Genomic DNA, 27,987 nt, shown 5'->3' with positions numbered 1-27,987 from the left:
ATAAACACAGTATGCCAACATAAATACAGAATCAGATGGATATAACGGTATACATCCAAAATGAAATGGATACTAAAATATATACATAACAAGATATATACATTATGGAGTATATGTTCAGAAGGGGTTGGCTATAATGCATACATACATATATATAATTTATATATTTCTATAATATATATATTTATATATATCATCATTAAGGACAACTCCCAACCCAGCAGCGATCTGTTGGAAATGCTATTCTCCGGCATGCAAAAGCTGCACAAACAGAATCAGAGACAGCTTCCCAAAACCATCACCACACTCAGCCACCACAAACAAATCCCTATGTAAGCCTGACAGCCACACACCTCCAGATTCTTTTCCCAACATCAATCAAGTGCAATAACTTGCAGTGTCTTATTTATTGCTTATATTTATATCTACATGCTTAGTCAAGCAATGTGGACAAGTGCAATATATCTCATCTCAACATGTTTACAAGAACATCTGTTTACAGGAGTATTACAGACTGCTCCTACTGGAAATCTCACTTTATTGCATTGTTTTATTCTTATATTGTGTAGCATACTGTTGCATTTTACTTTTCCCTTTTGCTTTTGTTTCCTACATCATGGAGCAGCATTAGAATTGCACTTTATTTTTGAAATACAATGACAATAAAGGGTATTATATTCTATTCTCTCTCTCTTTCTCTCTATACACACACACACACACACACACACACACACACATAATTATACTGTTATATAATAATAATTAATAATTAAAAAATTAAGTATTTCTATTTCTTTTCTATTCTATTCCATTCTGTTCTCTCTCTCGCTCTATCTATATATATACACACACACACATAATCATATTGTTATATAATGATAATAATAATTAATTATTATAAAATTATGTATTTCTATCTTTTCTTTTCTATTCTATTCCATTCTATTCTCTCTCACGCTCTCTCTCTCTCTCTCTATATATATATACACACACACATAATTATATTGTTATATAATAATAATAATAATTATAAAATTATGTATTTCTATTTTTTCTTTTCTATTCTATTCCATTCTATTCTCTTTCTCTCTCTCACTCCCTCTCTCTATATATATGTGTGTATTTTGATAATTTTTTATTACAAATTTCTAATTCTGTATATACATTGCATAAATTCCTGGGTGAGCCATGATACAGTGATGACGAAGATGACGATGATGATGAATGAATGGAACCAGAGTCTGACGTGGAGGATCATTTATTCATCAAAGCTGCACAGTGAAAATTCACAAAAAAAAAACAACCTGTTTTCCAATAATTGATTCAGAAGAGCAGTTGCAGTTTTTTCAAGTGGAGGGATGGAGTTCCTGCAGGACCTTTCAGCTAAGATCTGCTGAGGGACGGATTTCTGGTACCTCCTCAGGAATAAACCTCTTCCGCGTACACGACTGTTCGACAAAATTAATTCTGATTCCTTCAGCTTAGACAAGTTTTTGTCGTCCGGCAGCTGGATACCATGGTGATGCTAATGTAGCAGATATCCAGATGCTAATATTCACTGAACGGATCCAGCTGTTTGCATCAGCATCAACAGCAACAGCGTCCACCTGTTGTGTGGAAGAACACGCTTTCTGGAAAACATTTTGGCTTCAATGAAAACAAGAAGATAACCTGCCTGCACCCAGCGCACCCCTGTTTCAACAGACGGCACCATCCTGGCTTGGCGTAACCATCAGAAACAAAAACATATTGAGAATATGATATTTTACCCTAAATGGGTTTGGGATTTACAAAGCAAGCATGAGTTAGAGTTGCAAAATTGGACCAAGAGCTGGAAAACTTTTCCGTAAGGCTCATTCATCAAGTTAGAAGTGGGCTCATTTTCCCGCCGTCCTCTGCGTAAGAGGTGGACAGCAGACATTTAAGTGTGTAAACCTCGTAAAGCGCCGATGTAAACACACAGACCCGCTAATTACTGGAGAGTTTTTACCCCACATTGAAAGTCTTACATCTTCTTAACTTGCGTTTGGACTTTTAAAGAGGAGCTACAACTCATGTGCTGTTTAGTCTTTGCGCCGGAGGCCAGGGAATGGATGAGAACGTAGCTGTTAGCTCGCGCGTTGCTAGAGTACGCTCAGTTCCTTCTTGAAGTTACCAACCCTGGTGCGATTTTCAAAATGTGCATCGGTGATGAGTGAGAACAGGACAGACGGCGGGTTGATTCAGCCGCTTTGGAGAATTTAGTTGATTCTCATGTCGGAAATAGTCATTGGCCGAGAGATGGGTTCACCTTGGGTCGATCACGGGGCCACATATGGGGACACACAACCATTCACCGATCTGAACAATTTAGTGTCTCCTGTGAACCTCTTGCATGTTTTCGGAATGCTGGAGGAACCCGGAGAACCCGGAGAACCCGACGCAGACACGGAGAACATGGAGACTGCACACAGAAAGGCCTCCTTGTGGGAATCCAACCAGGGACCTTCTTGCTATGAGGACAAAGTTACAACCACTATGAAGGGATAAATCATAAAATCTAAAAAACTTTCTAAAAAAGTTCTTTGTGTTCGTTTGAATCATGTTAACCATTATCTGCAGAAAATGCTCAATAGAATTCATCGCTATTTATTGCATTATTCTATATGATACATACTTTATCGTAAAAAAATATGTATAAATTTGGAGATCATTATTGGAGATAAAAGATATTCCTATCAGTCATTAAATAATTAAATTGTCGAGTTACAAGAGAAACTCCAATGGGCTGTATTCCTGCATTTTCTATTCCGTGTTTCCTTCTATACGTATAATACTGGAAACCCCAACAACGTGTGTGCTTGTGCGAGTGTGTGTGTACGTGTGTTTGGTCCCGGTACCGTTTTGTAAGTCATTAATTCACAGAAACAGCGCAGGCTTGTTTTTCTCCATGAGCATTATATTTCTGTACGTCTGTATTACTGGCTTCAGGGTGAAGGGTCAAAGTGGAAAGGTCAAGTACGTTGACGATATCGTCGGTGTTCATCTTCCTCGACATACCTGAGCGAGCAGGAAGCTCGACTTCGAGTCCACGGCGCTAAAAAAAATAAATGTGCGTGACCGGGAGGTCGGCGTCAACACTGGCCTCCACCCCGGCGTGCTGCAGGGTCCGTGAAGAGGTTTTCCGAAACCGAGCGCCTACTGCATGATTACGTCCGGCTCAATGTTGAACAGCAAGTCGTCGTTGTCGCGCCGCACCTCCAGCAGCAGCGCTGTCTCCTCCTGCAGCGCCTCCTGGAGGTCAGCAGTGGCCGTCAGCGGGCGGCCGTTCAGTTTGACGATAATGTCCCCATCTCTGATCCCTCCTCTGGGGACAGACAGACAGACAGACTGCTGATTGGATGGATAGATAGATAGATAGATAGATAGATAGATAGATAGATAGATAGATAGATAGATAGATAGATAGATAGATAACATAAAAATAAAAAAAATGGATAAAAACAGATAGATAGATAGATAGATAGATAGATAGATAGATAGATAGATAGATAGATAGATAGATAGATAGATAGATAGATAGATAGATAGATAGATAACATAAAAATAAAAAATTGATAAAAACGGATAATAGATAGATAGATAGATAGATAGATAGATAGATAGATAGATAGATAGATAGATAGATAGATAGATAGATAGATAACATAAAAATAAAAAATGGATAAAAACGGATAATAGATAGATAGATAGATAGATAGATAGATAGATAGATAGATAGATAGATAGATAGATAGATAGATAGATAGATAGATAGATAGATAGATAGATAGATAGATAGATAGATAGATAGATAGATAGATAGATAGATAGATAGATAACATAAAAATAAAAAAATTGATAAAAACAGATAGAAGATAGATAGATAGATAGATAGATAGATAGATAGATAGATAGATAGATAGATAGATAGATAGATAGATAGATAACATAAAAATAAAAAAATTGATAAAAACAGATAGAAGATAGATAGATAGATAGATAGATAGATAGATAGATAGATAGATAGATAGATAGATAGATAGATAGATAGATAGATAGATAGATAGATAGATAGATAGATAGATAGATAGATAGATAGATAGATAGATAGATAGATAGATAGATAGATAGATAGATGAGTCTTACTTCTGAGCAGGAGAGTTGGGGACGACCTCATGGACATAGATGCCGCTGATCACATCAGGGAAGTCTGGATTTTGCTGTTTCAGTTCTTCGATGAGCCTGTCAGGGACAAGCGAACGCTCAACCTTTGTGTCTCTTATTTAAACCCCAAGTTGCTAACTTACATCCTGATTTCCTGTTCATGTTTTTAAATTACCATTTTTAGATTTTTCTTGTTTGTGATTGCTTGTTTATATTTCTTTTTCCCTCATCCTCGCTAATTATGTGGACCCATTCGCTCTCTGGTTCACACTTCAATTAATAGGTACTGAAAGACAGAGAAACTTCCTGGTCTAAAAAATGGCTGCGTGAACTGTGTACAGCTGATTTATTTAGTTTAATCACATAAAGTCGGCAAATGTACAGTATTTTTATTTGGGTTAGAGCCTTGTTGAACACCAAATTTTAAATGCCAGAACACCCGACTGGTTGATCTCGTCAAGTTCTACTTACGCTGGTGTGATGGTCAACATTCTTATTCCGATGAAACGCTTCTTTATCAACTTTACATCTGGAAAAAACAAAATTGTTGATTGTTGCGCACGAACGGCAGCCCCTAAAATATTGGTCGAATCCACCGCGGTACTCACCCTTACTGTGTTTGTCCAGAGAGTCATTGAGGAAGCGGGTGATCCGGTCAGAAGGGATGGCGAAGGAGATTCCTGCTGCAACCTTCAGAGTGTTGATCCCGATGACCTCGCCGTCCTTAAATACAGAAACAAAACGTCTTTGTGTTGTGTATCATCTCCTGGGGTGTTCACTCAAGGCACAATAGCCATCATTAAGAAATAATGTGCCGAGTAAGAACATCAAAATGTACACTTCATTTTAGAATAGCAAAAAACAAAAACGATGCTGCAGTACTGGGTCATCAAGACCATAGGTCGGGAATAAAAATCGTCTAGATGTTTGTGAGCTGACGGGAAGATCAGAAGACTCACCAGGTTCACGAGCGGCCCTCCTGAGTTCCCGTACTGAGAAGGACAACAGGACAGATATCACTGTCAGTCATTATTCCCATTGGTTGTTCCAATACATAACAATTAATGGGAGGGTTCAGGACTGTTAATCACAGGGCCTTACAAAAAGTCATCAACCATTCACCTTCTCAGGACATCTAGAGTCTTCAGGTAACCGATTGCATGTTTTTGGACAACGGAAGGAAATGGAGAACCAGGAGGAAACTCATGCAGACATGGGAGAACATGAGGACCCCCCACAGAAAGGCTACCCGGAAGAATCCAACCAGGGAGAAAACTCAGGCTGGAGAACATGGAGACAACCAGGGTTGGAGAATGTTGAGAGAGTAAAGAGAGAGAACTTGGGCAGGAGAACTAGGAAAGGACCCATGAAGGAGAACATGGAGAGAATGGAACACACTCAAAGGGGCTCCAGGGTCTGGTGTCCCATCACTGCACCGACCCTTGATAAATTGTGCATTAATAGCATTATGATATTTATCTAATTTGAGGGCAGGAGGTCTAGAGGAAGACCAAAGAGAAGATTTACGGACATGGTGAGAGAGGATATGAAGGTAGTTGGTGTGAGAGAGGAGGATACAGAGAATAGGGTTAGATGGGGAAAGTTGATTCGCTGTGGCGACTCCTGAGGGGAAAAGTCGAAAGAAGAGGAAGATTTATCTAATTTGAGGGGAAGTGATGACTTGGGGGTCTTGAGTACCCTTAAGGGTCAGGGCTGTTTACAACACGGAGATCCATCTGAACGTACATTGATGATGGCATCCGTCTGAATGTAGTCCATGTCCGAGTCCCGGAGGCCCAGCTCTTTGCCGTCCCTCTGTGCCGTGCTGACGATGCCGGTGGTCACGGTGTTCTGCAGGGCGAAGGGGCTGCCGATGGCGACCACAAATTCCCCGGGCCTCAGGTCTGCACTGTGACCCAGGAGTAGAACCGGCAGCTTCGACTGAAAGGAAGACAAATCAGAAGAGTGGAAATACGGATCCAGTGGTTTTCTGTCTCTACAGTTAAAGTCCACCTGTCGGGAATCCAACCAGGGAGTTTCATATTACACATAAAGGGAACGTAACCACTCAATTAACTTTGAAAAAAAAACAAAAACAAGCGAGCAATATTTTATTTGACTTGCGTCATTTCTGGGAGGGCACTGAACGAGCCGGTGCAAAGCTGGCAGCAGAAGTAAACAGTGACAAAGGTAACATGAGCAATCAGCTGTTTCCACTGCCGGTGCCAACCTTAACATCTCAAAGCAAAACAAACAGAACGAGGTTAGCTTTGCGCCGTCTGGTTTCCTTTTCCTCAAGATCAGTCGATGGGCGGACACTTGTTTTGCTCTCCGTTCAACTCTTTTGACATTTTAAAAATCTGTTTTCAGGAGAACGAGCCTACCGGCGGGCCTTCTGGAAACTCGAGCATTGATACTTCCATATCTTAGGGGAGAAGGACAAATACAAATGGTGTAGTGTAGATGGTAAAAGCAGCTGGGTGATTTCAAAAACAGCCATACGGTGTTCACGAGAGAGAAAAACTTGATATGTGAGAAACTATCCTGCAAGAAATAGGAAGGAATGGACAGAGAACGGCTGAGTAGAAACACATGCTCGGTGGGCTGCGCCTGAAACTGCCCCGTCAAGGTTTTTCTTTAAGGCGGAGTGTTTCTCTGTCCCCCCTTCCTTCACTGGATCAGCCTCAGATGTGGTGATGTCAACCCTCGGTCGCAGAAACCCTCCCTCAGCTGATTTTCCTCGGAAGCAGATGTGGATATTTTCTGCACGGAGTGACCCGCCTATGTGCGGCTTCGCGTCCACACAGCCAGTCCATCGTATTTCTACATCTGACGATCGGAACCACGTTTTTGTAAGGAAACATGGCTCCACAAATATCCCTTCCCTGTGTAAATAGCAGCAAAACGAACTCTCTGTTCGGGTAAAAACCTTTTACCTGCTCCTGTGCAGCTGGTTCAGGGAAAGTAAGGTAAAGGGTCTCTGGAGCGAAAGAGAGAAAAAGAACTGAACAAGTTGCAAAATAAACATCGCTATCAGTCAGTTAAAAGAGCCACACATGCCGTACACAAGCGGTTCCCCAATCCCCAGACCCCAGACCGGTACTGGTTTGTGGATCATTGGTAAAGGTCCACAAAGAAAATCTGTCTTGGTAAAAATGTTTGTTTTTTCATCAGACCTTCTGGATCTAATTTTGAAAAACAACTGTTTCTGCCTTCACCTTACTGCCGCACTTGACTCTGTCACGCCATTTGACACATCAGCTACCGCAAGCTAGCCCTTGAATAAAATGAGCCAGAAACAACGCTTGCGGCAAGGCTTTTTCGGGAGGAAACGAGCGAACGGAAGCAGAAGCATCGCAGACTGTCGTTAAAATCAAACATGCATTTAAAGGAAAATATCAAGATTCCTACCAAAGTTACGGGTTCATCATAATAGGTGATACACAAGCTCCACGCCCACTATGCATCATTAGCGGTGAAAGGCTAGCTAATGAAGCTATGAAAACCTCAGAACTTTATTTTCATTTATTATTAGTCTCCAGTAACCCGCCACCTTGACTCCAGGTATAGATAAAGAATGAATGAATGAAGCAGATTTTAGGTTTCTACCCAGTTTCCTGTGAGAGCGATGTCCCCAACAGACCAAGAAAACATGTTTTCCATCCACCCAGGTGTGTAAACATCACCAGAGGTATGTGTTTACAACTGCTCAGGTATGTTAGCGGTTATCTACCTAGGTTTATTAACAACTGCACAGGTGGATAAACATTTGAAATTAAACCTCCTCCACTTAGTTCTGCACTGCCGACAACTAAATGTCATTCCTTCATTCATTCATTCCTTATCATTATTATTCATTCATTGCTAATGCTAATGTCAGGGTTGCAGGTGCTATCTCATGCTATATGGAGACATACAACAAATCACCCTATTGGTCATACATCATACAACCAATCGGGTGATTGGTTGTTCAGACACTCCTTTGTGCTCATAGCCATCAGACTGTATAACAGTACAACACACAACTCTGACTTGCTGTCCCTTGTCTCTTCTATTTATATTTTTATTCATATTAATTGATGTTGATATTGTTACGCTGCTGTGACAAACGAATTTCCCCCATGGGGATCAATAAAGTATTATTTTATCTTATATGACTCCAACTATTCACTTTGTCATTCGCACTTCTGGGCAATTTAGGGTCTCCAATGAACACCCTGCAACCCAAATGGTTGGACGTAGCCACATTAACTGGTGTTCCAGGTGTAACGCTACCTCTCACCCAACATCTGGCTTCTGTTCCTGCTTGTAGGCACACTCGCTTATGAACCGATAAATGTCAAAGTATATTAAGGCCTTTACAGAAAGATCGAACCCCAAGCGAGTGTTGCAAGTCACCTCATGTCACCCCTGAATTTTTAAACCCCTGCACCTCACAACAACATTAACCCAGCATTAAGTAACAGGACATTTTTGCGGTAGGGCTCCATCTGGTATGAGCGTCTCTGAGGTCATCGAGGCGGCACGGCAACAACTTCCTTCCATCACTGGGGGAAGATGTAATCAGCCCCCTCCCCACGGGAGCTTTAATAACACACTCAAAGCTGCCCTAGTCACCGCATGGTGCTCACAATTACAGCTGAAGTACATAAACTCTCCCTTATTCTGTGTGCACTTACATAGTTTTATTCATTCATTCATTACTAATACCTCATATCCTACACACAGTCATGGCTTATCCTTAGCTGACACTGGGGCGAGAGGGCGCACTCAACCCAGGTCAGTCACCTGTCAATCACTGGGCCATAAATAGACACATCCGACCATTCATTCGCTTATTGACGCCCACAAATCATTTCATCTTGAGTTTGCCGACAGCCTGTTTTGAAGCCGTGGGAGGGAGCTGGGGACGCCAGGGAGAACATGCGGACTACGAGAATCTGGCCGGCCACAACAATCCAAACAGGGAGTTTCTCTCTGGGAGGGGAAAGTACCGACTGCTGTACCATCAAGCCACCCTTAAATGCTTCAGAAGATCACTGAATAATTGGTGCTGATTTAATCCGATTCTGGTCGGGAGTACAAAGGACTATAAAATACAGAAGGTGTCAGATGATGGACACAAAAATGAAACCTCATGGACGTCAAAATCCCTGGCTTCATTCTTCTTTTTTGGGCTGTGCCCTTCAGGGGTCGCCACAGCCGATCACCTGCCATGGATGCCATGTATCCTTGTTCACTCTATCCATATAATGTCTTCCTCAAGGCCAGATGTGATGCTGAGTTCCATCCTTAGTATCCTTCTACCCAGATCTCCAACATCCCTCCTCTGTCCTTTTCCAAACCATCTCAGTCTGACTTTATCTCCATTTGCTGTCCCTCGTATGGACTCATTCCCGACCCTCTCCATCCTCCTCACTCTCAAAGAGGAACCTCCTCATCTTCATCTCTGCTGCCTCCAGCTCTGCCTCCTGTCTTCTAGTCAGTGTCTCCAAACTAGACAACATGGCTGTTCAGTCTTCCTCACCTTTCCTTTCATGCTCTTATCACCCTTGACACTTTTCTCCTCCTGTTCCCTGTAGCCTCATGATTCTCCTTGGTCCCTCTCATCCACACACCTCTCCTTTCCAGAACATACCTGCACTTCTAAAGAAGTTCCTCCACATGCCTCCTGCTCTCACTACAGATCACAATATCATCTGCAAACATCATTGTCCATGGAGATTCCTGTCTGGCTTCATCTGTCTGCCTGTCCATCACCACTGCAAACAAGATGCAGCACCATGAACCCCTCACCACAGGCTCGACTACATGTAAAAACACAGACAAACCTTTGCTTAATTGATGTATTCAATTATTTTGCACACTGAAGCTGATGAAGTGACCGATGAGCATGATATGGTATAATTTTAGATGCCCCAGATGTGCTGTTGCCCATATGCCATGGGATTAGTCTGTGGTCAACCTGGGCTTGAGGCCAGGTGCTTGTAAAATCTGGCTGGAACAAGGGTCTCTGAAGAGAAATATAACGTGGACACGTGCAGGGATATGGGACTCAAGACGTCTGAAAAAGGTCCCACGGATGGATAATAACTATTCAATCTGTATCTTGGACACAGAGGTCTGTGCATATTGTTCCCCGGGCGGATATAATTTCTGCATCGCAGAACTTGGACTCTCACAGGTGCTTGTTAAATTTGTTTTGCTTTAAGTCAAAGGTGGCTACCCTTCTGGCTCTCTGGAGAAGCTCTATAATGATTCAACTCCTGGACCAAATAAACTACAATGTGAGTAAAAACAGCTGAATGAAATCAATAATGTGGTAGATCCGGGTCATCGGTATCAACTAGAGTTGATATTTGAATCATGGATTCTTAAATATGGATGATCTCAGTATTATGTACATTTGATTTCCATCATTTTTGGATTATTGAGTGCACCTGAATATATATACATATATGCAGTGACATGCAGTCAGTAGACAGGGGAGGCCGGGCCTCACCTATCATTATGGAAAGAAAAAATATAAATGAAAAAAATTATTAAATTGTTATATTTATTCAGTAATTTATATTATAATATTATTTCCTACTTAAGTTCACCATTTTTGTTTTTTTTTTACAAAATCGCTGAAAAAAAAAAAATCACATTTACCATTCAAATATGAAGAAGAGACTTGCGGTCACACAGCAACCAGCTGAGCCCACTATGGATTGCACAATGATTCTGCTAACTGTGCTGCCATGCTTTGCATTGAGACCATATTGCTATCTCTGTGGATGTCACTATTAAAAAAAAACACGTTTAATATATGAACAGTAATTTCATTGGTCCAATAGGATGAGGTTAAATATTTTGGTGGTATGAAGCTCGTTAGCCCAAAAAATCCGTACTATAGCCGCATTACGGTTTAAGCTGCAGTGTTCAAAGCATGTGAAAAAAGTAGCAGCTTGTGGAGGAAATAACAGTAATCAAAGAAATACAGCTAGTGAGTCCAAATAAAAAAGATCAAGATAGTTTGAATTTGCATTAAAATGATACAAAAAATAAACATAGTCCTTTTACTATGATTTTAAGTGGTTTATAATGATAAGTTATGAAATACTGGGTGCCATGAAACGCTACTATGGCTAATGCACCACGATTGCTAAATTACAAACTTTGACAGTCACTGAGACGCAAGCAAGTGGAAGGGGTTCAGTTCCAACCTTCCAGCTCAGAAGCAAAAGACAGAGTCGTAACACTGTCCGAACAGTTATTCCTTGTTCCTTGTAATGCCTTTACTTACTCACTTACGCCGAATCGCCTCAGCTGCTCTCCGGTCTTTCCACAAAAGACACACTCAATTTCTATTTTCCCTCGACAGTCAGGGAATCACATTTCAAATGACCTCCAAAGGGAAAAGAGCACAGAAGTGCTAGATCTTCTAACAATGGTAAGCTGTCTCCCTCAGCATAAACCTTTGGACTATCCAGATCCACACTGGGATCCATCAGATCGGATCCGTCGGCTGGCCTGAGGGTATTATTGTTTTTGAATTTCTATTTTGCATGTGTGCGGTGTTTCGTTTGTTAAGCTTTGCTTGCTCCATATTCAGTTTTTAAACAAAACTGGTTTGGGTCCATATGAAAAGGTTCATTGTTATATCCGGAGGAAGATTTTTTTTCAATAAATATCAATATCAGCCTGCGACTTTGTGCCGGTTTTGAATTTTGACCCACTGTGTATTTGAGTTTGACACCTAAGTGACCTAAGGTTACTTTCGGACATCTGCCAACAGGCATGCTGTCACTCGCATTATGAAAGAGGTAAAAAATGGACACCTTCCGCAACCGAGGTCCCTGCCTTCCAGCTCACCCTGCACTTCACCCCTTGGGATCTGTGTTGTCCACTCTGGCCGTGCCTGAACACCAGGTTTGCACATTCAACCCCACCCAAGGGTCTGGCTCCAGAGGGGGACACTGTCGATGTTCGATCGGCTGGATGCAAATCCAAGACATGGGCTTGAATGGAATGGACATCCACTCTTGGTTCCATTCACAAGGGTCTTCCAGGGGCATAAAGCCCCTGACAAGTGAACTCAGAGGCTCACTCGGCCATGCAAAAACATCAACCACGGTAAGGTGGCGGCCTTGAGCAGGTCCCGGGGAAGACCCAAGACACGCTGAAGGGACTATGTCTCTCAGCCTGCCTGGGAACGACTCGGGATTCCCTTGAAAGAGTTGGACCTAGTGGCTGGGAAGAAGGAAGTCTGGGTCTCTGCTTAGGCTGTTCCCGAAAGATGGACGGATAAAAAATAAAATAACACAGCCCGCAGCGGAATGGACGATACGGACACAGACTTCCTTGAAATAAAAATAGCTGGAATGTGCAATGTAGCATGAATTTCCATTTTCCTTTTCTTTCCAGTCATTTCTCAATGGCAGAAAGTCTGCTGCGCCCTGGCAAGACTATGGAGATGAGCGTATTTCCCCCACGACTTTCTAAGTTGTGACGATTCATGTCCATTGTGAAGAAAACGGTACATGTGGTTTCGTGCAAATCCACTGCTTTTATTTGTCTGGCAGAAGACCTTACGCTTACACAGTTGTTGATCACTTTCACACATTCTCCATGCAACAGTGGTTTAATTGAACCCAGCAGTGTTTTGCCCTCCCAGTATAAACTAATGCAGCTTCGGTCCAAAACAAAGCGCGCGCATACTTTCAATGGAGCGGCAGATACTTGTCATGAGTAGCCACGATTAGAGCTGGAAACACAGACGGACCCGGTGGGATCCGGCAGTTAATGCTCCCAGCAGGCGGCTGAAAAAGCACCAGATGGCAACCAGGCCAAGTTCGGGACTAGATGAGGAACACATTTGTAGTGCAAGAAGGAATGTATTTCCCTCAGGTGTAGTTAGAGACCTGAAACAAGGTAAAAGATGAAGAATTTCTACTATAGACCTGGAAGTAGGTGTAAATGCTTGCCATCAGATCATTCAGGGCAAATATCAAGGCATAGAAATAAGTGCTGCCCAGCAGCTATTTGCTATTAGGGGCTTCTCTAGGTTGCAGTGAGGTGTCCAAAAAGTTTACACAGTCAAAATGAGCGCGGCCTTGACAAATGGCACTGGCCTTCGTCCTCCTAGCGGAGCAGTGGGACATGGAGAGCAGAGGGGAGACTCTTCAAAAGGATTTGTGGAAAGCAACACACAGCGGGATGTTTATCTTGACTGTAAGTCCGTCCTTGCACCATGTCGCCCAAGTGATTTTCCAACCTCGTATGTTTCACTTTCCCCATAAGATGTTTATGCTAGCTGGCTGTGCTTGGAGCTGCAGGCTGGTCTGAAATATCACCCTTGTAATTTTATCCGGATCATAATCCATCAAACCATAGCTGGAGGAAGACTTTCATGGTGTACTTCCACGTCAAAATGTAGACAAGTAACGATCGTCATCATGTCTGTGGATGTTCTTGGTCATCCAGGTCATGGTAAATTCTTGTCAACAAAATTGTACCTTTGTCCCCTAACTTTTGGAGATTTACCTAGATTAATATCTGATTCTATATCCATGTAAATCCCCAAAAGTTGTACTTTTGTGCCCAGCTAACGACACCCCCATTAGCAAAACAACCGCCTTCGACCTACTTTCTTACGATCATCTCTCACTGTAGCCTAGACCTGCCCCCAACCATGGCAGTTATATTCTCCCCACAGGCCATTGGAACTAAAGAAGCCTCTCGGATGAAGGGCCAAACATCTTCAACTGAAGAAAATCTAGTCAAGTTGCCAAGACAGGAAGATTTTGACAAGAATTGACCACAACCTGGATGGCTGAGAACTGCCACAGACATTATGACGATCAGGAGTTGTGTACATTTTTAGGTGGAAGCACAACACGAACCAGTGTGGAGATATGAGAAATTGCAAGATGCTAATCGGACCACTGGCTTTCAATACTATGGCGTGCACAAGAGGAGCCGGGAGTTAAACCATTAGTAGAAGGGTGCCCACTCTACTGACTGAGCCACAGCTACCCAGTGAAACAAATGTGAAATAGTCCTTCAGTACATACATATCAAATTAAAAAAATTTGGGGAGCTTGGCACGAGCGATTCACAAGCTAATGTTAGTATGCTAACTGTCACAACCGTAATTATAGAAAATATAAATACTTGAACTTCAACACGCTGTTTTTGGAGGTATCCAGTGCAGCAGACTTTTCTTGGTTTAGGTGAATATTTTGAACTTGCAGACTCTCATGAATATCTGGGTTTTATGGTTGTTAAACACATGGTTGGCAAGTAAGACTTCAAGTGACCAGAACTCCAGAAGTGAGAACTATTTTCTTGCTTCCGGGGCTGCAGGAACTGGAACAAAGTCCCTCCTGGCTCTGACATTTCAAACTTCACAAGAAACTCAGGTGAAGAACTTGAGAACGGTCGTTTATTGTGAGGCTGGAGTGCTACGATCGACTTCCTCTTGGCGCTCTACGTACGTGTAAGCCGTTTGACTTTTGCCAATTTGTAACCCAAGTATTGCCGTCTACTGTGACAGATGCTCGCCTCTGCTCAGTGTTCGGGATCCTCTTTCCAATAATTACTGCTCATCTGCTTGTCTTTATGCGGCTAAATAGATGTGTCATATAGCTTCTCATGGTTCGTCCTTCCATACTTTCTCCCTCAAAACAATCCGTGCAACCGTCAGCATCAGCATAAAAGTGGGGGAAGACAAAACTTTTCAGCAGTAACTTCAAAATTTAAAATTTCTGACCAATCAAAACAGTTTTTGGACACCATGGGGTTAAAAAGATCTGCCAGGATTACGTAGTCCAGCCTGCAAAGGCCTTAAGTGTGTCCTGCATGGCATCCGATTCCACAGGTTTGGTAAATAACAAAGCTGTATCTTCACTTTATTACTGTACTTTATTTCATTTATGAAAATAATAAAGATGACTCAGTGTCATTGACCGCTTGAACCTTGAGAAGTCCAGAAACTTCTTATTGTTCTCCATAAAATGCAACAGAAGGTTTTCTTAGATGCAGTGTGTGAGAGACACGACAGACCTCAGTGACAGCAATTGTCCCATTTCCATTTGAATGACACGTCTCAGCCAGTCTTTGGTTGATATAAAAACCAGCCGGCTCCAGAACTGGGTCAAGCATCAAGTGTTATAAACAACGCTATAAATTCATTTGTCATTCTTTGTGAGGACTTTTTTTTTGGTGTATGCTTTTAGTGATTTGTTGGAGCAAAAGTCCCTGAAATTACGCTGTTGCTCAATCCCCCTCACAATATTTTTTTTCACGGCGGGACATTCAAAGACGTCGTCACTGGAAAACAGATGACCTCAACTCTTAAAAGTGCAGAGATCAGCAAAGGACCAAGAGGTTGCAGTAAGAGCAGGCTCTTATTACTGGAGGCCTACACGCATCCTAAATCATACCGCCGAGCGTGATTTGACACAAACCTCACTGTGACGGAATCCCCACAAGCATCTTAGCTGAGAATGTGAGGCGTGAAAGCTGCGACCGAAGGTCTCAGAGGGATAAAGAGGGTCAACAGAAATAAGATCCAGCTTGTGCTGAAGAGAAACACGTGTGGGTTTTTCGACTTGAGATCAGGATATTGAACCATATAATCCCTCGCAGGGGGGATATCAAATTTTCCTGCCGCTTGAAGAGACCGCCTTACCTGAGGGTTGATCTTGATGGTGGCGATGTCTGACTTCTTGTCTATGTCTTTGATACTGGCTTCGTATACGTCGCCGTTATGCATCTGGACCTTTTTGGGAATGGAAATTACACAAAAAAACGAGATTTTAACAGACTTGAACAGTTTTTAATAAGCAGTATCTTGTGTCCCTGATTGCACTTGCTTATAATGTCACGGGTTCATCGCATTCAAATTTGCAACAACTAAATGATGAAGAAAAATGGTGTTGTAACGTCAGACTGATGAAGTGTGACATCTAGGACAGTGGTGAACATTCATTTTTGTACCTTCAGCTGCTGTTGGCCGGAGACCGAGGTCGTGCTTGACACCACGTGGGCGTTCGTGACAATCAGTCCCTGCTCTGACATCACGAAACCAGATCCACTGGACAGAGGTATGTTTCGGCCGAAGAGGGGATGCCTAAGGCACAAACATAGATGACACTTAAATGCTCTTACATTTATTTATTTATTTTTTAAACGATCCCAATAGACTGGCCTGATGTGCACATAACACAAACAATGGAACGAATCCAGTCACCCTGTTTGAATGTTATTAGTTGGGGAGCTATGCCAACTCCTCAGGATGCCCTGCTATCTTAACTGTTATTGCCCGTTAGCCTACACATTGGGAAATCACTAAATAATAACAATTTAACGATAGACGGTCACATCAGCAGAGAATTTGTTTAGAGGTATGTCTTTGATGGCATGTCAACCACCATTGTGGAGTGTGTTGACAAACAATCAAATACAACAGCCGTGAAAAAGACAAACTGAATAGCTAGATTAGCATGGCATTTAAACTAAAGTTTTCCCAAAGTTATTCAGCGTAGTTTAATGTCTATCTGTTCCCTGCAAACAGAGAACCTCCCGAGCTAATCAGATTAAATCTGAGCCCCTGAGGAGAAAAGACAATTTCTACACATTAGTCATAGATGGTCATGTTTGCAGATGACATTGTGATCTGTCGTGAGAGCAGGCAGCAGGTTGAGGGAAATCTTGAGAGGTGGATGTATGATCTGGAAAGGAGAGGAATGAAGGGTTAGTTGCAGAATATATGTGTGTGAATGAACGGTGGGGCTACAGGGAGTGGAGATAAAGACGCTGGAGGATTTCAAGTACTAGTATCAACACTCCAGAGCAATGGAGAGTATGGAAAAGACGCGAAGAAACAGGTTCAGGCAGGTTGGAATGGGTGGATAAAAGTGTGCGGGGTAATATGAGATAGAAGACTATCAGCCAGAATGAAAGGAAAGGTGTACAAGACAGTGGTGAGACCAGCAATGCTGTATGGACTAGAAACAGTGACAATGATGAAAAGACAGGAGGCAGAGCTGGAGGTCGCAGAGATGAAGATGTTGTGGTTCTCTTTAGGAGAATGGATAGGAGCTAAAAGGAAAAGAGGAAGAAGAGGCATTGAGAGGGTCATCTCCATAGATAATTCTTGTGACAGATATTACATCACATATGCTGACAATACAATGATCTGGACAGAAGCATGTTAAAAGGGGATTTTACAGAATATACAACCCCCACTTTGGTAAAAAGGAAGAAAAACGCCCTTTGATTCGTCACATTCAGTTATGCATTCAGTACAACAACCAGGAGCAGCGGGCAGGCACTAAGCAGCAACCAGGGAGCAGTTAGGAATGTAGTCTTGTTCAACAACACTTTGACTGGCTAGGAGGAAGTCGGGAAGCGAACAGGAACGACGGGCTCGAAGACGTCACACCGCCCAATGACAATTCTCTTTTTTTCACCCAATCAGCTGGGACAGACCAATGACGCCGACGGTGTTGGTGATATTGCGCTGGTGATCGACCGATCCCTGTGTTCCTGTGACTTTGGCTTGGAGGGTGAATTGAAAGGCAAAAAGAAACTGTGATGCTGTGATGCTATGACAGGGACCGTATGAAAGACATATGCAAGTATTTCATCTTTGGAGTCTATTTATGGTGCCTCGAGCAGCAGCCCGGTGGGACCCTGCAGGCCTGGCCACTCAGCTTCTGACAGTGGGCACAACAATAATATGTTGTACATCAGATGTCCAGTTTCGGGATTGGCTGGGTACAGTGTCTCACAACTGGCCTCAGGATTCCTCCGGAAGAGCTGGGTGAAGTGGCAGGAGAGAGGGAGAGGTCCAGCTCTTCCTGCTTCGAATGGAAGAAGTTTTGGGATGGAACGCCAGGGTTTGTGGGCATACAGCGAAACATTGACATCCTGCAGCAGAGGGATGCCTTTGGTAATAATGGACAGCGGCGGAGAATATGCCGTCATTCATCCATCCAATATCTGCTCCACCCACAGACAGGTGAACTTGAGTGACACCTGATCTCTGTGAAAAGCAAGATCCTCTGTTATGTCACAGCATTAGCGATGAAGTCTGTCAAACTTTTATGATCCCAAAAGAAGACTTCCCTAAAGGAGTCTCACTAACTACTCTGTAAATCAAGGCCAGGTATATCCCTTCTGCTATGTATAAATTGTGCATGAAAGTGACATTGGCATAAGAAACTGGCAATTGCCAGCAAAATAGCAAACCATGGGTGCATCCAGCCATCTGTGCGTTTGCTTTAAAAGGGGGAAGCTGTGACTTAGAAGTGACAACTGGGCTTAGGCAAGATGCTATGTACCTTATATAAACACCACGGCAACAACTTCAAGCTTCTTTTTGGCAAACTCAGTCATTTCCAATGTATTATAAGATGTTAGATGCATCCCTGAAGTCCAGAGGATCTGCACATTCCGTAAAATTGCATACGAGAGGGCTATTTATCTTATCGTCTTGAGAATACCACCATTCAAACAGCTTGGCTTTCAGAAAGGTGTTCCGATAATGATGCGGGTCCGTTGTGTTGACGGGGTCCTACGAAGCCACCGCAGTCCACAACCGTTGAGCCATCACAACGATGGCAGTGGTGTGATCATAACGGTTACCAGCAATACCAGGGGTCCGGGGTAGACGGACATCAAAATCACAGCAATTAGCATAATAGTGAAGCCATATTAGCACCTCTGACTTAAAACTGCTGATCAGCTATGGCTGAGCCGCCTGCATGCAGTGGCAACACCCCCGCCGATCCATCGCAGAGGAGCCCCGACCACTGTGTTGCTACGGAGGCCGAAAGGCAGCTGGATGCCATCCAGCCAGGTCCTACACAAGCCATAAGCACAGCAGAGACGGGGCCCGGTGAGTCAACCTCCACCGAGTCTCCGTTAGCGGAAACCACAGCTCCCGAAGCAACCCCCAGCACGCCGTCCCAGGAGCACTGGTTTCGGCTCGGAGCCAGACCCAAAGTGCCCACTTGCCCCCCATCTTCTCGTCAGCGGCAATGGGCCTTGGACGACGACGATGACCGAGGCGCGGACAGTTTCATCATCAAGCCCAGGAGTGTGCGCTCTGAACTGCTGCCGAAGGTCCTGGTGGTGGGCTCATACATGGTCCGAGATGTGAAAATCGCCCAGGCCAAGACGCTCTGTTACCCCGGCGCCACGGTCTTGGATATAGAGGTCCAAATCCCGCTGCTCATACAGAGATACCCGTCGACGGAAACTGTGGTGGTTCACGTCGGCGTGCACGACATCAAGAATCGATCCCCTCAGCTGCTGAAAGAAGTCTTCGACATGCTGATCAACTTCCTCCGCGACTCCCACAAACACTGCATCATATCGGGTCCGATCCCTTCGCCCTGCCTGGACGACACCACGTCCCACTTGGTGGCCCAGGTTCATATCTGGCTGAAGAAGCGCTGCTCATCAATGAGCATTACTTATGTAGACAACGTCGCAGTTTTCTGGGATCAGCCCACTTTCTTCAAGAGGGACGGGATTCATCTAAACAACAGCGGATCCCTTGTTTTGTCTGTCAACATGGAGCTAGCACTGATGGAAGCCAACAGCAACTCAATGCGTTTTTAACCCTTCCGATCTCTTTTATCCACAAAATATGCGGCGTCTCAGCTCACCTGTCTTTGCGCGCATTTTGAACTCGAAGGGGAAAAAAAAAACCTGGAGTGAAAGACCGGAGGTTTGGACAAATCTCAAATCGGATTTTCTCTCTCCTCGGCCTGACCCAAAAGTTTCCATATGCACAAAAGTTAGTGCAATTTAGAATGACTGATGACTTAGATCACTTCCTCCCCTGCAGTTTGGAAAAATACCTCTAATTGTGCACAGCAACGCCACAAGAAAAGAAAGATCCGAGGGCTGACCTATAAAAACTAATTTGAATCCTGTAGATATATACATATGTCTATGTGTCACAGTGGCATCAGTGTTTCTGCTAAGCAAGAAGGTCCCTGGTGGTATTCTGAAAAGGAGCCTTTCTGTGTGGAGTGATTCATGCATCCTTTCGTTACCCTGCACTGAGGGTTGGCGGTGGACGAGAGTCTAGGGTTCACCCTGGATCGGCCGCTGGTCAATCAAGGGGCCGCAATGTAGAGACGACAACCATTCACATGTTTAGAGTTTCCAATGAACCTGCTTCATGTTTGCGGGCTGTGGGAGGTCACAGGCTAAAAATGATAATTATTCTCAAACCCAATGACTTCGGGTTTAGGACGAACTAAACTCCGGGGTAAAATCGCGGACCTTCTGCCTCTTAAAAGCAGAATTGGCAGTGCAGCAGCTGCGAGAGTCGCCGCTGCAACCGAGCAGCTCCTGTCGAGCGATTTTTTTTTTTTTTGAGTTAAGCACATGAAGGTTTAAAGTTTGTGAAAATTGATAAATCGGGCCGACAGGGTGGTGCGGTGGTTAGTGTTTTCTCACAGCAAGAAGGTCCCTGGTCGGATTCCCACAGGGGGCCTTTTTGTGTAAAGTCTCCATATTCTCCCCATGTCTGTGTGGGCTTCCTCCAGGTTCTCTGGTTTCCTTCCACCATCCAAAAAACTTACAGGAGGTTCATTTGAGACCTAAAATTGTCCAGACGTACGGATGACGGTGGATGGTTGTATGTTTCTAAATGATGAGAATGAATGGTTGTATATTTTTATGTGGCCTTGTGATAAACCGGGCCAGAGTGAACCCCGCCTGTTGCCCAATGACGACTGGGAAAGGCGTATATACATATAATATATATATATATGCACACATACATGTATAAGATGACATCATTCCTTCTCCTGCAGCGGTAATAGTAGCTACCGACTCCAGTGTGTGCCTACTACTCATCCTACAGTAAAAATGCAGGGAAGGGTACAAATCTGTGTTTGCCTTTTGTTTTTGCATTATATCCATGACGTGCGTCTGAGAGACCGATCCACACGAGACCGTTACCTGAGGAAGAGCTCGATGTGAACCACGGCAGGGGCGATTTTCTCCACCACGTCGGCGATGAAGTTGAACTTGTAGCGAGGGCTGGCGGCATGAGGCGGACCTATACTGGCGAAAACAATAATCCGTTTTAATCATCGGCCAACGAAGAGCTGATTTGCATTATGCAAAGGCACATCTAAAAAGAAAATGACACTTATGAGGGCTAATTTACAAGGTTCTTTTCCCCCATGTGTGTGAACCATGTAGCTTACGTGCTACAATGTCCCTGTTTAATTCCCTTTTGCAGGGCTACGCACCTTTCATGAAGATGCTCAATGATGGAGTATAATTTCTTGCAGGAATGTATAAAACGCACTTTATGGCAGGAAAGGAGCAGTAGGAAGGATGCAGTTCAGTTTTTATTGGCCTCTTACTTGAATTGTAAGATACATTTACAGTTCGCTTGACCGTCGACTACAGCGGCGTAAAACTAAATAAACACCCACTTAGGTTCCAATAACCCCAACTTCCTCAATAACCCATTGGAATGTTCTCTGATTCGACTTTGAGAATGATTCTAGGGTCTGCTGGATAGTCGCTCCAGAGGAACGGTGTGTTTTTTTGTCCAGCTCGCCGAACAGCGGAGCAGCTCCACATCCTCAGCAGGGAACCCTAGGATGCATCGGAGGTTGCCTTACCAGTCCACATGTTCTTTGTGGAGTTGGGGAAGGCATGTGACAGTGTCCATTGGGCAGCCCCGTGACGGGTGTGATATGGGTCAATCCCTGTATGACTGGAGTGACAGCTTGGTCCATCGGCAGCAGTAAATCAGATTTGCCTCTAGTGAGGGTTGGACTCTACCAGGCCTAACCTTTGTCACCAATTCTGTTCAATTCTGTGGAGCGTTGAGGAGATCCAGTTTGTTGACCTCCGGATTGCTTCTCTGCTTTTTGCAGACGATGTGGTTCTGTTGTCTTCATCAGACTGTGCTTTCCAACACTCACTGGAGAGGCTCACAGCCCAATGGGAAGCGACTGAGATGAACATCAGCACCTCCAAATCCAAGCCATGGTCCACAGCTGGAAAAAAGGGGGAGTTCCTCCTCCGGGTCTAGGATGAGATCTTGCCCAAAATGGAAGAGTCAAGTATTTCTAGTTACGATGGAGCTGGAGATCAACAGGCAGATTGATGCAACATCAGTAGTGATGAACTCCGCATCGGTCCGTCACAGTAAAGAAGAAGCTGAGCCAAAAGACAAAGCTCTGGTGGATCTAAATTCACATCCTCACCTACAGTCATGAGGTGTGGGTGGTGACCAAAAGAACCGGATCACAAATGTCTCGGTCCTCCGTTGGAGATAGGGTTGAGGAGCTTGGCCATCTTGCAGGAGCTTAGAGTACAGACATGGCCAAAAGTTTTGAGAATGACACAACCATAGAGATATCAGGCAAACACCTAAAAACCCTGAAGGACCAGACTTGTGAAAGTGTTATTCTCAAAATCTAGTCAGGTTACCACCTAGACCCCTGCCTGGGGAGGTGTTTCATGCACGGCGAGGAGGCTTTGGGGAAGAACTATTTCTCTAGGCTGACTGGTAAGAACCCAGGGATTCCCTCAGAAGAGCTGGAAAAGTGGCCGGGAAGAGAGAAGTCTGGTTGTCTCTGCTAAGGTTGCTGCCGTGGCAACACTACCTCGGTTAAGCAGCAGAAGATGGATGGAGGATTCTAAAAGCTTTCCTGTAGTAGATCCATTTAAAGATAATATCTGAGCATCGTTTGGGGGAAATCTAGGAAAAAAACGTCTCTTCGGTTTTAAATCGACTTCTTTCATTTCAATTTCCTGAGCTTTTTTTAAACTCAATCTAAAATTTTCACCTGGGAAAAAAAAAATCCCTCCCCAAAGAAAACACAAATTATTGAAACCTTTTTATGAAGTGCGACATAAAATACGAACATTTGTTTATGTAGTCTAATTTCCGGTGATTTTTTTTCTATTTATTTCAAAATTATCTTCTGGTAAAATCGGCGATAATTTATTAATTCCCCTTTCATTCGTCCATTATTAATACTAATATTCCTGCAGGGAGCTGCAGGGTGCTGGAGGTTATCCTAGCTGTCGCTGGGCGAGAATCAGGGTTCACCTTGGAATGGTCGATCACAGTGCCAGATCCAGCTGTTGGCTTACTCTTACGGATCTGGGTAAAACAGCCTTTTGTATTGATGCCCCCAACACATGGAACACTCTGCAACAAACCCTAAAATTAGATACCCTCCCCTCTGCCGCTGTTTTTAAACACTTGATTAAAAATGTATGTGCTGCCAATTGCACTTGTTTTTAGTTTTATCCACTGCCCTTGTACTTTTGAGTAAAAATTGATCTCATTTTTACTTGTTTCGAGTTTTATCTACTGCTTCCGTACTGTCTTTAATTTAATCACATTTGCACCTGTTTTTAGTTTATCTACTGTTTTTTTTTAATTTGTACTGCCAATTGTACTTGTTTTTAGTTTTGTCCACCCCCTTGTACTTTTTAATTTGATCTCATTTTTTACTTGTTTCGAGTTCTTATCTACTGCTTCCGTACTGCCTTTAATTTAATCTCATTTTCACCTGTTTTTAGTTTATCTACTGTTATTTTAATCTGATCTCACTATATTGTTGCGCTGTGCTCTGCTTGCTTGTAAACTTGTCGACCCTGAAAACGAGGGAGACCTCAGTGGTCTTACAAGTATAAATAAAGGTTTGAATATATAGAGATATAAATCCATTCGCCCTCTCATTCACACGTGTCCAGTGAACCTCCTGTATGTGTTTGGACTGTGGGAAGAAGCCAGAGAACCCGGAGGAACCACATGCAATCATGGGGAGAACATGGAGACTCTACGCAGAGACGCCCCAGTGGGAATCCAACCGGGGACTTTCTTGCTTTGAAGAAGCTCTAAACACTGCGACGCCCTGTCGGCCCAATTTCTCATTTTTAACAAACTTTAAACCTTCATGTGCTTAATTTAACTCTATCCGAAAAAAAAAAAAAAAAAAAAACGCTTTTACGTTTTCTCACCGACATAGTTTTTGAGGGTCAAAAAGCAAACAGCTGCTCGGTTGCTGCGGCAACTCCCCGCAGTCGCCGCGCTTGCCAAGTCTGGCTTTAAGAGGCAGAAGGTCTGTGATTTTACCCTGGAGTTTTTAGTTTAACCTAAAGCCGAAGTCAGCGGGTTTGAGAATAATTATAATTATTAGCCTGTGACCTCCCACAGTCCACAACCATGAAGCAGGTTCATTGGAGACTCTAAATGTGTGAGTGGTTGTTTCTCTAAATGTGGGCCCTTGGTGACCCCCACCTCTTCTCTGATGACTCCTGTCCTCCTGCAACCCTCAGTGCAGGGTAATGAAAGGATGACTGGATGAATAAATGAATCTGTAAAAGTACTTCTTTGAGACTATTTTTCACTTCATTGAAGTTTACAGAAAGACCAAAAGTAGGGTAAACAAATTTTTACACTGCAGCTGGTGAGCTTTTCAATATTCCTCCCTCACACACACACACACACACACACACACAAAATCCTCAAAGGTAGGTGGGTCTAACATTATCAAATTTATTTCAACATTCTCCCATCCAGAATTAGGTCAGGAATGCCCCCCGCCCCTCCCTCACACATACAGAGTAGAGAACTATCCCTAAATATTTGTGCGCTCCGGCAGAAGGTCTGATCTCAAAAACAAAGACACACTGACCTACACTTATTTCTATCAGTTCAGGAAACAGGAAGTCCCTGCAGCCCAGACAAATTTTTTTAACATTTCCCTTTAATCACAAACTGTTTATTTTGTCTGGCACATGCACATACACACACACATGCACAGCGTCATCATCTAGTCGGAGCGTTAGCATGAGATTCTTTGAAAGTCGACAAATCTGATACACGCTGGTTCAGCAGAGGCTTTTTTATGGTCCTTTACACAAATGAGTCTTAAGGAGCCAGAGGATAAATCTAATGGAGATGTGGATGGGGTACAACATCATCATGAACAGGTGGGTAATTACCAATAATATATAAAATCATATCGTAATTATACTTTTTAAAAATATTTGTTTCACTTTTTTTTTTCCCTAAATTCAAACTTCTTTTGAGTCAGTCGACCCACAGCCGCCTCCTTGATGAGGGCGGGCCATGTTTTGCGGTCTTCAGCTCTTCTTGAGGTGACAAGGGTGTGTCTGCTGTGTCCACTTTTGGGAAGTTCTGCCCCTTTTTCCCTTAGTGAGCAGCTTCTCACAGCCATTGCGACAAACGATATGGCCAAAGAAGGTCATCTATCTTCTGGGTATCTGCTCATAGAGCATCATCTTGGTGCTGTTGTTCTCTAGCACCTAGATGCTGTTCAGTGCTCTCGCCAGGATGTTCTGAGCCAGAGCCTGTATGCTCAAATTTCCAGTGATTGGAGCATCTTCTCTTTGTCTGGTCATTGCTCAAGATCACATAAGTCACAATAGCACTGATGATACTGTGCTTAAGGTTGCTGCCAGTGGCTTTGCATAACTTTAAAGCTGCTCTTGCCCGTGGCTAGCCTTCAGGTCATCTCTTGTTTGCGGTTGTCTTTGGTTTTAATCACTGATCCTAGATCCACAAATTCCCGTATTTCCTCAAGTGTGGCTCTTAAACACGAAACTTGCCTGATCTTCTTGACTCTGGTCCACTACTGATTTTTGTCTTTTTGCTGTTAAACACCAGGACTTTCTTTTTGATGACTTGCTGTACCTTTTCGAGTAGCGCCATGAGGTCTTTTTTAGAACTGCAGAGTAGCCTGTTGTCATCTGCAAACCTCAAGTTATATATGTGTTATCTTGCAATCTAAATGTCATCCTCTGATCCCTTGGTGTCCCTGTCCTTATGGTATCTTCTGAATAGATGCTGTATAGCATTCTTGTTGCTACACAACTCCAATAGAACTACTCTTCCAATGCCAAACGACTCTGTCTCTCCATGAGCTGGTCTAATTGGGGCTTCTTAGGTTTCATTTAGCAATTTGCAGGAGATGGACTATGTGGCTGCGAAACTCCATTCTGATCACGTCTTTCCAGGGACGACTGAGGCTCAAGCAGACAAACGGCTTTGCTATAGTCGATATAAAGTCACGGACAAAAGTTTTGAGAATTTCACAAATTCTGTTCCTTCAGGGTTTTTAGGTGTTTGCCAGATGTTTCTATGGTTGTGTCATTCTAAAAACTTTTGGCCATGACTGTAGAGTTGGTTGTTGTTCTCTTTGCAATTCTCCTCTTGTGTTAACAATCTGGTCTTTCGTTCCTATTTCTTTGACAAATCCTGCTTAGACTCTACTGGTCTCTTCTGCACACTTGTACACTTGCATGACCCTGCATTCCCCTTTTGCCTTCCAAATTTCTGCTGGCATTTCATCTGCGCCTCATGAATTACAGAATCTCAATAGGTCTCGTTTGTAGTCTCGTAAATCTTTACAACCAACCTGCATTTAAGTGGCATTGCAACAACATGGGTGCAATCACTGTGGCATGAAAGTAAAACCCCCATATTTAGTGAACTGTGGTTTTCTTTCCTGCATCCTTTTTAGTGGCTTAAGTAAATAAAACAAATGACATCCCATGATAAGAGAAGGGGAAAAATTGCTCAAAAGTGGCTGAACCGCATGGACACAGTGTTTAAGGACAAATCATGTGTGGGGAATGCGACAATGCTAACGCTTGCGTTTCTAAAAAGAACCTAACGGCACACCTTGCCAGCACATGTGACATATTAAGTACAATTGTTTAATAAAGGGATCACTGTGGCTGCCGCAGGCTTTGGCAAATTTTGTTCCTCTCCATGATATTTATGTTGGCACGCATGGCACAGAAAGTCAAAATAAAGCCAGTCTGGATGTCTGGATGGCAACGATGCATCACACCACCTTCACCAGTTGCAGTCTGATCAGGAGTCCGAATGAAAACTTTCCTTCATGCAAGCTACTTTTTTGTTTTGGGATGGAGGTCTTGGCCAGTTTTGTTTGAAATGCTTAGAGACCATTGGCGCGAATGCAAAACAGCTCGCAGGCAACAAAGCACAAACATGAGGCATTCAGCTATGACGGAAACAAGGAATAGGATAAAACTCCGACCGATCGCCAGCATGATTTTAAGGAACCTTGACAATCCTTCAGGTAAAAAGGCAACTGACCAGAAGACGCGTTTCACTCACATTCTGTTAATCCAACTTAATTGTTGGTCAATTCCATGAAGTCACTTCCTGGATGGGGTGCTGCTGTTTGATCAGAGCTTGGACCAGAGGAGATCTAAGATTACAAGGCCATCTGGCGTGTACACCGGTGGCGTTGTATGCTGAGGATCGGAGAGCGTCTGACAGTAAGCTCTGGGGTCACTCAGTTAAGGTCAATAATCTTCTCTTCAAATGATTTGAATGGGTCATAGTTGAACAGTCAATTTCCGCAATGTCTGGCGTGTCAAACGGCTTGACTCCTTCTTCCGCAATCCTTCAAATGACAAAAGCCGCTTCCGACAGAACCAACATTTTTTAGTGAGGAATTATATCCTTTTTGAATTTCCCACATTTTCCTGGCAACCATCAACATCACAAGGGTTTAAAGATCTACAGGGTCTACCTTGCCGCCTGTCACCACGGCAACCTAATAGTAAAGTTGGCAGCGCTGTGTTTTGGATTCCACTGTGTTGCCTGTGTGATGTCACACTTTTTGAGCCTGTATAGGCTACGGCTTTGGCGTTCGTCTCTGCTTTCCTTGTTTGCTGCAGCCTCCTGATGCCTCTTCTGACTCTGGGCTACATCCTGGGCTCCCTGGTCACCATAGGAGTGAGAACCCT

General features: G+C 43.4%; 1 protein-coding gene across 1 annotated transcript in view; it reads right to left on the bottom strand.

Moving 5' to 3' along the window:
• Window positions 1–1,252: 1,252 nt before the first annotated feature.
• htra3b (HtrA serine peptidase 3b) overlaps window positions 1,253–27,987 on the bottom strand; it is a 29,246-nt gene continuing 2,511 nt past the window's right edge. Inside the window, exons 2-10 of the mRNA XM_086166403.1 lie at window positions 21,160–21,259; window positions 16,171–16,303; window positions 15,863–15,952; window positions 5,932–6,126; window positions 5,145–5,177; window positions 4,794–4,908; window positions 4,657–4,714; window positions 4,168–4,263; window positions 1,253–3,346 (exon numbers count right to left, since the gene is read on the bottom strand). Coding sequence (XP_086022529.1) covers window positions 3,178–3,346; window positions 4,168–4,263; window positions 4,657–4,714; window positions 4,794–4,908; window positions 5,145–5,177; window positions 5,932–6,126; window positions 15,863–15,952; window positions 16,171–16,303; window positions 21,160–21,259 — 989 coding nt within the window. The 3' untranslated portion in view covers window positions 1,253–3,177. The remainder of the gene's footprint in view (window positions 3,347–4,167; window positions 4,264–4,656; window positions 4,715–4,793; window positions 4,909–5,144; window positions 5,178–5,931; window positions 6,127–15,862; window positions 15,953–16,170; window positions 16,304–21,159; window positions 21,260–27,987) is intronic.

The sequence above is a fragment of the Fistularia commersonii genome, chromosome 19, assembly GCF_037954325.1.
Source record: "Fistularia commersonii isolate RoL2024-O1a breed Wild chromosome 19, RoL_Fcom_v1.0, whole genome shotgun sequence".
Taxonomy (NCBI): domain Eukaryota; kingdom Metazoa; phylum Chordata; class Actinopteri; order Syngnathiformes; family Fistulariidae; genus Fistularia; species Fistularia commersonii.
The sequence above is the reverse complement of the archived record's forward strand: the minus strand, read 5'-3'. Positions and strand labels throughout refer to the sequence as shown.